This window comes from Vanellus vanellus, assembly GCF_965231255.1.
Source record: "Vanellus vanellus genome assembly, chromosome: 7".
Taxonomy (NCBI): Eukaryota; Metazoa; Chordata; class Aves; order Charadriiformes; family Charadriidae; genus Vanellus; species Vanellus vanellus.
The window spans coordinates 10,930,196-10,942,555 of record NC_138912.1 but is presented as its reverse complement, the minus strand read 5'-3'; the positions used below and the strand labels follow the sequence as shown (position 1 = coordinate 10,942,555).

Here is a 12,360-nt window from a genome sequence, read left to right as displayed (position 1 = left end):
CTTCTGTGGGTTTAATGAACTTTCCAGTTCTCTTCTGCACCAAGCTAAGTAACGTCGTCTCTTCCCTGAGCTGCATGTCCTGCTTGCGTGAATTCGTTTGTACGTACTCCCTTTAGTGGTATTGCTTGCAGGAGTTGCAGCCAGGCATGCCTACCGACGCAGGAAAACGATACCCCATGAGTTTGCCACACAACCAGAAAACTTGCTTTTAAGTAAAAATAGCAGTGCACCTTCTCTTCTTAGTAGAAACGGGTTTGTGGCTTTGCTCCGTCTCATTTGATGCATCTGTCTTCCCGTCCCCTGCTAACTTTAAGGCCTTTGACCAAATTCAGCCAAATTCAATAGAAGAGCAGAGCTCTCAAAAATTCCTGTAGGTTTCAGGAGGAGAGGAGAGAGGTCCCGCTTGGCGTCCCTACCAAGAGAAAGGCTGCAGCGTGACATCTGCCCAAATTGGACACCACCTGGGAGAGGGAAATTATAAATGCCTCTCTCCCCAGGAAAAGCTCACATCCCATTTAGATACTAGAGAATCCAACCCTGAGGAAACAAGGCCTCATTAGTGTCATTGCCCGAGGAACTACTTAATTAAAGGACAACAGAGTTGAGAGCATTGTTATGTAGGCCTTTGTTCCTTACACCTGGTCATTTCCATTGATGTAAAATGTCATCTTTCTGATCTGGTAGCATTTTGCACCCACTTTAGACAAGTATTCCTGACCAGCCGAGGAGGTGCGGAGCAGGGAAGAATCAGACCTTTATTACTGAGGTAATTATAGCCTCACCTAACCATCAGGCGGAGGGTGTACACCTCTATTAGCCAGTGCTCCCACAAAGAGAACAAAGGCCGGCTGGAAAGTGGGAGCCACCCAGGGAGCACCCCTGTGTCCAGCTACACCACTCTCGGGCGGCAGACATGCTGGGGAGGTCATGACCACAAGCTCCCGCGTCGCCCCGTCTCCTGCTTGTTTTCCTGGTTTTAAATCCAACTTGGCTTAGCGATACTGGTGAAGGCCATGAGACGGGGAGGCTAAAACGAGGAACAGTGCCATAACCGAGGAAATCAGCTCTCAGTTAAAATGCTAAAGGAGGTAGGGGGTACCTTTCAAAGCTTGTCTCAGCAACTAGCCTAATTCTGTTTTCAAAAGCCACTGTTGAGTGCTTTTGAAAATTTTATCCTAGATGCTTGGCTCAAAGACCTTAACCAAAGATATTTTTTTTTCTCTATCTGCTATACGAAAGCTAAATATAAACCCACGTTATTGAACAAAACCCCTGTTGCAGGTCTAGAAAAATCTTTACTCAGAAAATCAAATTATTGGAGACCAGCATCTAAAGTGGCCTTCAGTTTTGGATGCCTCTTGTTTTGCGTACACGATTTGGCATACAAAACCACGTTATTTCCAACAGCAAATATTTGCTTTCCGTTCTTTTTATCTTCTCCTATTTGCCTTTTGTTCTCCTGCCCTCAGAAAATCAGGACCCGAGTGTCTCCGGATGAGGAGCTAAAGTTGCTTTTGAAAACACGGATTAGTCTATTTTATCCACACAAGTATGTGCATATGTGTGTCTGCTGTTAGTCTGAAGGGCGTCTTAATGACTTTTTCACTGATTGACTGTGGGACCACAGGCAAGTCATAAAGCTAGCCTGTGCCTCAGTTTACCCACTGCAACTTCATTAACGCTAACCTACCTCACGAGGTGTTGTAATGTTTAATATATTATGTGCTCTGTAATCCTTGGATTAAATGTGTTATGTAAGTGAAAAGCGCCCATTTGATGTGTATGTAAATGCTGCAGTATAATAGGTAGGAGGGTCATTTGGGTGTAAGTGTAATACAAGCGCTGGCAAAAGGCAAAAGGGATTCCATTGTATTGACTTATTTTTAAAGAGCTTTTTATTTACTGAAATGCTCTGGACACCCAGAAAGAGAGACATTCCTCACTAAGCATCTCTGCTGTTTCATCTGTCTTGAAGTGCTTTGATAAATGGATTGAAACTTGTCAGCTTTTCCTGTAGTTTCTGAGACTCCCTCTGGAAACTCTGTTGAAATGTTATTATTGCAACTTCTTAGAGCGCTACTTAATGAATTGTAACAGATATCCCTGCGAGTCCGGTAGACGCTGTGAGGACCGCGCTTCCTCTCCTTCCCGCAGCAGAAGCAAAGCAGTGCAATGCAAACACATGGCAGCAGAGCTCGGGTCCTCCTCCACCAAGAGCAGCGGGTCTCTTGCCGAGGAAATACTTCTCACCTTCACGGGCTTCATCCCTAGCCTTGTGTCCCGGCTGGGTGATCGGTGGGGCTTCAGGGACACTGAACGTAGCCAGATGTTGTCCCTTGGGTTAGAGTTGAATTTTATCTTTTAAGAAGAGACCTTAGGAGCGACGACAGATTAGGTTTAAGTCAGCAATAGTTGATTTCCTCTGTCTCTAGGATGAGATATTGTGGCTTGCGTGCAGTGCCTGAGCTATCCTGAAGCTCAACTGCTGACTTGGGTGCCTATGGACAGTCTAAACTCGCGATGCCCACAGGTCCCACCTGCCCTCGGAGCAGCCTTTTCTCAGGCGACAGTCACGTGATGTTACCACATGGGCAGATGAGATGGATGGAGAGGTAAGCGTAGCACCTCTTCTGAAGCACAGGCGTGACCCAGCAGGGCCATTAGAGCTGTCTGAGGAAATCTGCTGAGAGGATGGTCAGAGGTGCCTGGCAGGGACACATATGTAGCTTGGAGCTGCAGTGGAACTAGAGGGTGGAAAGAAATCAACCATCTTGGGGTCATCTTGGACCCCAGGAATGCCCTACCCTGTTGCATCCCACAGTGGAGCAGCGGGATGCCATGGTGACTTCTTATTTCCTACCTCCAACCCATTCAAAGGAATGTCCACTCCTCCTCTGCTCTCGTGAAGCAGGGGGTGTGTGACCAGTGCTATGCTTGGTTGGGTAGCTTGGTTGTGCTGGGTAGGCTCAAAGATCCTTGTTCTGATGCAACGGTCACTTGAGAGTTTAAAAGATTTTTGGTGGGTTTTGTTTTTGGTTTTGTTTTTAATCTTCTCACTGGGTTTCAGTTGTCCCTGTTTTTGTAAGAATATGAAACTGAGCTATCGTTACTCAGGTTGTCATGAAGTGTGAAATGGCTCCACGCACAACCCCAGCAGCATTAATAGCTGCGCCCCTCACCCTGCGTGGGACGGCTGGCAGGTCCCTGTGGTAGATAGCACTGGCCATCTCCAGCTTGAAAAACAAGAGCGTGCCTTCCCCGTGCCTCCACACATGAACTTGGGCCATCCTTAGTGAGGCAGGCAGGAAGACAGGAGGGGAATTTTGGAGAAGCTCCTGGTCAGTGTGGTGTTGGAGCAGAGCGACAAAGTGGCTGGGTATGGGTCACCTCAGGGGGGGCTCCATTACCCTCGGGGCGCTGAGGCCATGGTTGATTTTTCGCAGCCTTTTATTTCACTTTTTATTAACATTTTGCATATTAAAATTTGTGTAGGCAGCCAGAAGAGAGCAGCATCTACACAATACTCGACACAATGGAGAGGATTAGGAATCAGTGGCTCGGTTCTTTGGGACCTGGACTGGGGGGGTGTCCTTTCTTTACACTTTGTTTTAAAAGTACTTCTAATTTCTTTCTGTGTAGCCTCACTAAAATACGATCTATGTCCAATACTGATTTGTGGTCTCAGCTGATACTTTCAAAAATTTAAATAAAACCAGGGTTTCCTTGGTCTTTTTGCCAAGATGTTCGCATTTGCTTTTAAAGTTTCTTCTCTCTTCTCAACGAGCCCAAACATATCAGTGTGCATACCTAGGTACAGCGATGCCAAAATAGGAAATTATTTTCAAAATAACGACTAGTGATTTGGGATTTTTCTGGTATTTCAGCTGCCCTTGCATGAAATTCCTCCAATATTTTCATTCACAGTAGGAATGCTCTGGAAATCAAGCCTCCTAAAGTTGCCTCTGTTTATTCCTCCCAAAGTGAAATTATCCACGTCCTCTTGTCCCTCGTGAGATCCTGGAGGAAACTGTCTGCACACACACATTGGCACATCTTTGGTGCATTCCACACGAGCCAGTGAAATTACACCAGAAATATGAATTTAGCCCACACAGCGTGTGCGCGCTGTGCTGTCTGTACAGGGTACACACACGCACACACACACACGCCCCAGCGAACGCTCCCATTTAAATTTCAGAATAAGCCATTCAAGACATTGCTGTGTGATTCACTTCATGACTGTGCGCTGTATACATTCCTCGAAAACGAATGGGCATTCTGTGAATGTTACTGCTTTGCAAAAATATTTGACGTGGGTTTAGTTGGTTTCAATATTGAGGTTTTTGAAATCTCAGTAATTGTCATGATTACTGTGTGTAATAGAAATTAGAAAGAAGCCTGCGTTTTGGCTTTGAAGCTACCTACTTCTAAGAGTACATTTTTTTAAGTTTTCTTTTTAAGGTGCTTCTTCATGCCCCAGCTAAACTTTCCCCAGATTACGTGTTAGCTATGATAGCTGTTCTATAGTTAGATTTTAATCAGCCTCAGTACACAGTAATGTTAAACACTGAAAGAGCTACTAATTAATCGCCTTTCTGTATGTAACAGAGAGATAAATATCCATCCCGGAGGAATTGTAATTTCATGGTTTCTAATGATGGTTAGATTACATTATCTGGATCACTTAGGCTGTGGGTGTCATAAAAAATGCTCAAAGTCATTTATATTCAGTTTAATTTTTTTTTTAACTTTGTAAGCCTGAGAAAATAATGCGGTGTTAGCAAGTCTGTTTCATATTTTAGTTAAATATACCTTTGTTGCACTGACTGAATGGATTCAGATGACAGTGACAAACTCAGTTCTTTTCTATTTAACATGCACCCTCTGCAATCAAATTAACAATGTACAAATCTTCATCGGGCTTCTGCAGAAGAGTCTGTTGAGTTCCTCAATGTGGTTGAGCTTCGGGGAAAGGTTTTCTTTTTGGATGTCCTTTTGCAGTGGGTGTTTTCTGCTAATTCTCATATGTTCTGTAAAGTCTCGGTCGTCCGTCTTGAACCAAGAATTAACTGGACTTTTGGGTTGCATCAGGCTGTGGCTCAAATAAAATGATAGAATCCGACAGCATTGAGAACTTCTCCTTTTCCCCTCCTCGCTTCTAACTGATTGGAGTCCACGCACGACTTGTGCACCTGCAGATCTGCGTCCACAACACACTTAAATTTGGTGGCTACAAGAATACAAAAAAAAAAAATCCTACTCCATGTGTATATTGTAATAGCTAATAGTTGCATATTTTGAAGTTATACTCATTCATATTTAAAAGGCTGAGGCTTCTTTGAACTGCTGTGTTGGAGGGGGAAGTTAATTGTTTCTGAATGAGGATGATACTCCCTTTCCATATCAATTATGTGTGCTGCTCCGAATTATCAATAATGCTCATTTCCAATCTCCATCGTTTGCAGTTTCGCAGCAGGCGAGCGCGCCGGCGGAAAGTTGCGAGGGCTCCAGGGCTGCAGCCCCTTTCTGCATCCGCCGGGAGCCAGAGGTGGGAGGGAACCCTGGAGGAGCAAGGTGAGATACAGGAACGTGATCTATTTCCAAGAGAGAGTTTGTCATCAGTTAGCTAAAATTGCTTCTGAAGTTTCGCTGGCAACTGTTTTACATGTCTGACTTGGTGACGAAGGAACTATACTATCTTAATAGAGAACTCCAGAACTTCAGAAGGGTTTCTCCTTGTTTGAATGCACAGCACAATGAATTTGTACCCACAGAGCATTCACCACTTACATTTCAAAACCTACAGCACACTAAACGTGAAACTTTTGTTCAAATTTCAAGGATTTTGATAGCCCAAGTGAATAGACACTGCCTATTGATTTTTCCCTTACAATGACTCTTGGATAACCTATTTTCTCATTTATTTTTAACGACAGCTCATGAGATTTTACAGCAATTCTGCCCAACCTCCTAATATCAAAATCCCTCCTTGACCCTGAAAATTGTAATTCTGCTATAGATCACAGCTGCTGAATATTACCTTTTACTAAGCTGGTTAAATAAAATATGTCCAAATCACTAGATCCCACAGGCCATGACTGCAATTCTAATTACACAGGGTCTGTATTTCTGCTCTACTGTACAGAAAAGCACAGCTCTCTCTGAGTCCACACCAAAGTGTGGGAATCCAGAATATTGGTTCTAGTTTTGAATTTAAAAAAAAAAAAAAAAGTTACACTGCTCTTCAATGATTTTCCTGTAAAACTTTTACAAGGGAACCAAACCCTTTTGATGTGTTCCATACAATAAAATGCTGTGTAAGTCTGGAGGACAGAAGCATGTGGCGAGAATTTTCTTGTGACTGGGGGATGGGCGTATTTGATGTGTACCCATTTCAAAATCAAAAAAAAAAAAAAAAAGAAAAAAAAAGGAAAAAAAGTCTCGCACTACTCTTAGGCTGCATATTCTGCACAATGGCTCAGGAAACCAATGTAAGGAAACTAATTCTGGCCATTAAACGTATCCTTTCCCCTCCCACTGCTTATTCAAAGAGTGATCACATGCTCCCTGCTGCAAGTTACACCATTATAGAATTTAGATATGGAAGAAACCTATTAGATTAGTCGTTCCACCTACTGATGTGGGATTGTTCCCTGGAGAACCTTATTCATTAGTGGATCACAGCCTAACCTTGTGGGCACACTGTGCCAAGACCATCTTGGGTTTGTTCTGCTTTTTCCTCCCCGTCCTTTCCCTCTGGTGCTAAGAGAGCGGCCGAGGGGGGTGGTTTGGTGAGGAGCACGATGGAGAAGATGGGGTTCTTCGGTTTTGCAGTCAGACTGGTGGTTTGGATGCTGGAGTGTGTACGTACTTATGCAGATGATTGATTTGTGTACTTTCTTTTTAATTAGTATCTGAGTATGGAAAACTAGATGGAGTTGGGGGGTGGTCTTATTCAGCGTAATTCACTGTAAGATCTTCTGGACCCCAGTGGTCTTCTATAGCAAATCACCTTCATAACTCGCCCTGATTCTGCGGTGTCAGATCTAGTCTTCATTTTGCTTTCTGCTTTCACTCTTCCGTGAGCAGATGGAGCCAAACTTTTAATTGCCTGTCTGCCAGGGAAGGCAGCTTGGCATTTTGCTGCTTTTCCAGGACAGAAAGTTTTTATTTTGATTATTCTGTGGCCTGATCCCATAAAACTCTGAGCTTTCCACACAGCTGTGGGTGCCTGGTGTGCCTCGTGGTCGTGCCTGGTCCTGGGGCACTTTCAGCTGGGGTTCCTGCTCTAAACTTTTCCTCTCAGAGCTTCACTTGCACCTTCTGTCCTGGTAACTTTTCTTAGCGAAAAGTTCCCCTTATCCAGAATCCCCGGGAGGACCTCAGCGCCAGCCCGTTCTTTGGGGTCAGCCACTCACGGTTTAATAGTCTGATTCAAACCTGCAATTGAAGCACTTTGAGTCTGTCACTTTAGGCAAGCTTATTTGTTTCTAGCATGCGGGAGCTGCCGGTTGTCCCCAGTTCTGGCCCCGGTGGGTACGAGCCCTGCAGCACGCTGCAGCTCTGCCTTTCCTCCACAGGCCGCCCACGTGTGGGCTCCCCCCTCCAGGCCTTTCCAAAGTCCCCAGAGGTGAAACCAAGGTCCAGAGAGGTCTGTCTGCAAGAGGTCTACCCACTGACCCCAACGTGGACCAACATGAGTCCTGCAGAGCCCAGACCAGGTACAGGCAGCCGTCACCACAAGGGAGACCCTGCATCCGTTGGAGATGCACTGCCCCTTCGTCTGAGGACCTGCTCCTCAGAGCTTCCCTTCGGTTCATTGAGACTGGGAAACGTGTGAGAATGGGAGGGGAGCAAAGGCAACCGCTTCCATCCTGCAGTTTCAAAGTTCTGGTTTCCTCCCTCAGAATATAATAAATGGCTGCTGAGTTACTTGACATGGAGCTAAAGTCTGTAGGGTGAATTTTCAGAGCAACGCACAGGAAATTATATGCACAATTACTGTTGTTAACAGAGCCTGGGCATGTAACTCCCTGCACAGCAGGCTGGAAATCTTCCCCATGCATGTTTAATGGGGTTTGGGTTGCTACATTCCTAGGGCTGTGTCCCTTTTCTAATGCCTGGTGTCCTGGATGAAACAAAGGAAGTGCTGAATGTAAAAGAGATTTTATTTTCCTATTAAAATAATATTCTCTTGATCTGCACTCTCCCTCTAATGCCAAAGAACTTCTTGCCTCACTCAGTGATCTCTTAACCTTTCTGTTCTGTGAGAAAAAAAAAAAAAAGGAGAGAAAAAAATCACGGCGTTATTTATTTATTTATTCTTCTTCTAAATGTGTTCCACATAACCTGCTCATCGATGTTCATACAAATGAGTATATACGTGTTCATACAGGCAGCACAGTTACTCTAGTGATGGATGTTGTTGAAATAAGTGTAGGTCGTAACACAGAAAATATTCATCTAAATCTTAATGCATAAGTGCTTCTGAGTAAATAATGTATTTGCACATCTTCATAGGAAAATGAATTGTATGTGCCATTTCACTAATCAGGCATGTATTTAAAATGTCTCCCCGCTCAGGAGGTTATTAATGTGGCATTTAAACTTCAGTACGTTGTACACTAGGAAGGGTCTGTAAATTTGGGATTGTCTTTTGCTTCCATGCTGTTTATTTAGTTTTATGTACCATAATTGTTTTCCTTTCCACCAAAGAAGGTTATCACTCCTGCACTTAGATCAATTCAAATGGACTTCAATTATCTTCAATAAAAATTAAATTACTCCTCTAAACTAACAGTTTTGCAGCTAGAAGGAGCTTATATTTACAGCTGTGCCTCTTATTGATGGAAATTTTCTTCTACCCACGTTATGCTTGACTTTCCGCAAGGCAGAAAGCAAGGTGCTGTAAGCTGAGACTAGAAACACCAAAGTAAAAACACACACACATCAAATATATATATATATATATATAAATACATCAAATAAATATACAAGTTTCTAAAAGGTTTCAATCATTCTAAAATTGCACATGATTGCTCTTCGGCTCCCCAAAACGCTTTCATCTAAAAGCAGAAAGAAGTGTAGCTTTCTCAAGTTTTAAAAGCATTGTTGGGGCATGCCTAATAGATTTGTCTAACTCCCTATGTCTTGATATATGCAGCACAGTTGATTGTATTCTCCTTAGCATAGATCTTGAAACTGTAAATAATTTTTTGAAGTAAATACCCACTTGATAATTGCTTAATGAAGTATCACACACCAGCAGTTTTGAATACAAAAAAAAAAAAAACCCAAGTTCAAACCTACCGTGTGGTGTCTCTTTTTGCAGGAAATGGGCTTTTACTTTTAAATTTCTGTTATATTTGGAGAGAAGTAATCCCACGGAAAATGATACCAGTACTAATAGGGAACATACTATCTTTCATGTGGGTATTTTTTTTCATGTTTAAGGTTTCTTTGTTATTATCTCAGTAGCAAGACTCTCCACACAGTCTTAGGCAGAAAATCAAAATATGCCTTAAAGCAATAATCTTTTAATAAGTATCAAATGTCTTTCAATGAGATAAAAGAATTCTGTAGCATGCTTATACACACACACACACACACTCTTACTTCACCATTAATCTTATTTTATACCTTTTCAACAATATTTTGGGGAGTATCTTTTTTTTTTTTTTAACCAAGACTAAACCCTCCTCACAAATTTTAGATAACTGAATTTCTAAATGCTACTATGCTACTAAAATTTTTGTTAAAATTGGTCTCTCTACCTGTTGGGGCTCCTTGTTCAGAGGACTTTGGAAGATGGGAGCATCTCCCATCACCCCAGATGTTTCTATTGGCCAAAACAGGCATGTTGCTCCAAACTTCTTTAAGACACCAACTTAAAGAATTAAGTCTTTTTGCATTGATTTTTCAGGAGTGGAGGATGGAGTGTATTTACACAGCCGAATTTTGGATGGGTAAAGCTGAGACCCTTCAGAGGGGGTGCAAGGAGCCTGCATAACTCTGCTAATGGGCACAAAGGGACACTGGGCTTCACCATCGAGGCCCAGACTAGTCACATGCAACTTTAGGTTCTTACCCAGGGGAACTAAGGTAGCAGGTTAGTGATCTGAGGTGCCTTCTATAGGCAGCAAAGAAAGATACCTAAAATTAGATTGGGGAAATGCCCCGCCAGTCTCTTGCCAAGGAGGACAGGGACAAACGCAGTGGGCATGGTTACTCTGCAGATGAAAGCAGAGGAAGTCTGGACGGCCACTGATGAGGGGAACAGGTTCAACCTTCTCCCTCGCTAATCACAGAGTCATAGAATGGTTTAGGTTGGAAGGGACCTTAAAGATCATCGATTTCCAACTCCCCTGCCATAGGCAGGGACACCTCCCACTAGACCAGGCTGCCCAAGGCCACGTCCAGCCTGGCCTTCAACACCTCCAGGGATGGGGCCTCAACATTGTCTCTGGGCAGCCTGTGCCAGTGCCTCATTAACCTCAGAGTGAAAAATTTCTTCCTAATATCTAATCTAAACCTCCCCTCTTCTAGTTTGAAGCCATTACCCCTCATCCTGTCACTACATGCCCTAGTAAAAAGTCCCTCTCTATCTTTCCAGGAGGCCCCCTTTAGGTACTGGAAGGGGCTATAAGGTGTCCCCAGAGCCTTCTCTTCTTCAGGCTGAACAACCCCAACTCTCTCAGCCTGTCCTCATAGGAGGGGTGCTCCAGCCCCCTGATCATCTTCATAGCTCTCCTCTGGATCCGCTCCAACAGGTTCACATCCTTCTTGTGCTGAGGACTCCAAAGCTGGAGTCAGGGGAAGGATTAGTGCACGCTCTTAACCCTCATCCAGCCTTAGACTTCAACCTGTTTGTTGAGAGGATATCTGCGTCTGACATCGAAATGTGAGGCACAATTCTCAGCCCTGCTGCTTGTCTGGGACTGTGACGTGCAAGGTGCAGCGCTCACTTGGTGCTGTTGGAGTTGACATGCTTTGTGCTGAGTCTCTCCTCCTCATGGTGAGAAGCTGGAGGTGCTGCACTGCAGAGTGCAGAGCTGCTGTATTCTCCAGTGACTTAAGCGGGGCCTTGAGGGAGTGAAGTGGGAAAAAGTTGGGTTTTTTGTAAAATGTTGCCTCTTGCACCTTGGCTTCAGTGACAACAACCTGCAAATTGCCTACACGCCACAGGTTAGGTTGTCAAAGTTGTTCTCTTTCCTAATGCTCCTTATGACAAATACTGCTAATTACTTCTTACTTTCATACTTTTCCATGCCTGCTGGCTAAGACATCCTCCTGTAGCCTTTATGGTTTGTCCTTTCAAAGCTTGCCCTCAGTTGTGTCTGTCTGTGTTTTCTGTTTCTTACTAGCTCGAGCATCCCCTCCCCGTCTCCCCATCCCTCCGAGCCTGCCGAGCGACACGCCAGCTGCTTCGGAGACCGAGCTCTTCGCGCCTTTCCCGGCAGCTGAGCAGCACGTTGCCCCACGTTTGCTACACCTGGTGCATAACGATGCACGACACTCCTCTCTTTGAACAACCCAAAGCATGCGTGTCACGTTGACTCTGGAAATAGAAACGCGGTCACCAGCTACTTTGAGGAAAATGCGGTGAAAGGACGAAACCAAATGTGGTTTGTCTCTTTTATGGAGGCGGGTCCGAATTTCTTACCTCCTGAGCCAACCCTCCCTTAGCATATATGGCGGTGCTAATTTGAGTTGCGAACTCATGATTACTTTTTTAAGAAATCTACATATTAGTGTTGCAAGAAGGAGACTTTGAAAGCCTTTTAAGTATCTTTCTCATTAATTTACTTAATCCTCTGATCTTGCCTTCTTTTAAGTTGTTTATTTTTAAAAGAAAGACAAAAGGGAACTGGAAAGCTTTGTTACTAAAAGAAAGGTTTTTAAAACTGTATGTGATACAAAGTAATTAAAAGAATATAAATATAGGTGTAAATAGTACACAAACACATAAAGTTGGTGTGCTGGGAGAGCTTCCTCCACTGGCTTGAAGGGAAATGGTGGACAGGGCAGCAGAGTGCACGGAGCAGACCTCTACCTCATGCACTGGCCACAGTAAATCTCTCCTTTCTAGACATTTATTGTCTTTCCTCAAGGTTTTTAAATGCTGAAAGATACACAGAAAATAAGGTTTTTGTAGTGGAGAAGGTGGAACCAAATTCCGCATCTGATGAAAGCTTCAAAATTTTCCCATTATTTTTTAACATTATTTTTTGTTCTGAGGTGTTTCATGAACATTTTCCAAACTGACCTGAGATTTCCGATTCCTGCACTTGAGAGTGCTCAGCTGGGGAGGTGTAGACTTTCTTTTTCAGAAAGTAAGTTGCCTGTCCATCTCTGGAAATC

The 12,360-nt window shown here is 43.7% G+C and overlaps 1 protein-coding gene across 2 annotated transcripts in view; it reads left to right on the top strand.

Annotated features, from left to right (window-relative positions):
- The window catches only part of VTI1A (vesicle transport through interaction with t-SNAREs 1A), a 293,522-nt gene extending 281,919 nt beyond the window's left edge, over nucleotides 1-11,603 (top strand). For both annotated transcript variants that reach the window (XM_082486273.1, XM_082486272.1), the window contains 2 exons: nucleotides 5,466-5,574; nucleotides 11,364-11,603. In XM_082486273.1, coding sequence (XP_082342399.1) covers nucleotides 5,466-5,574; nucleotides 11,364-11,555 — 301 coding nt within the window. In that variant the 3' untranslated portion in view covers nucleotides 11,556-11,603. The remainder of the gene's footprint in view (nucleotides 1-5,465; nucleotides 5,575-11,363) is intronic.
- Nucleotides 11,604-12,360: the final 757 nt, after the last annotated feature.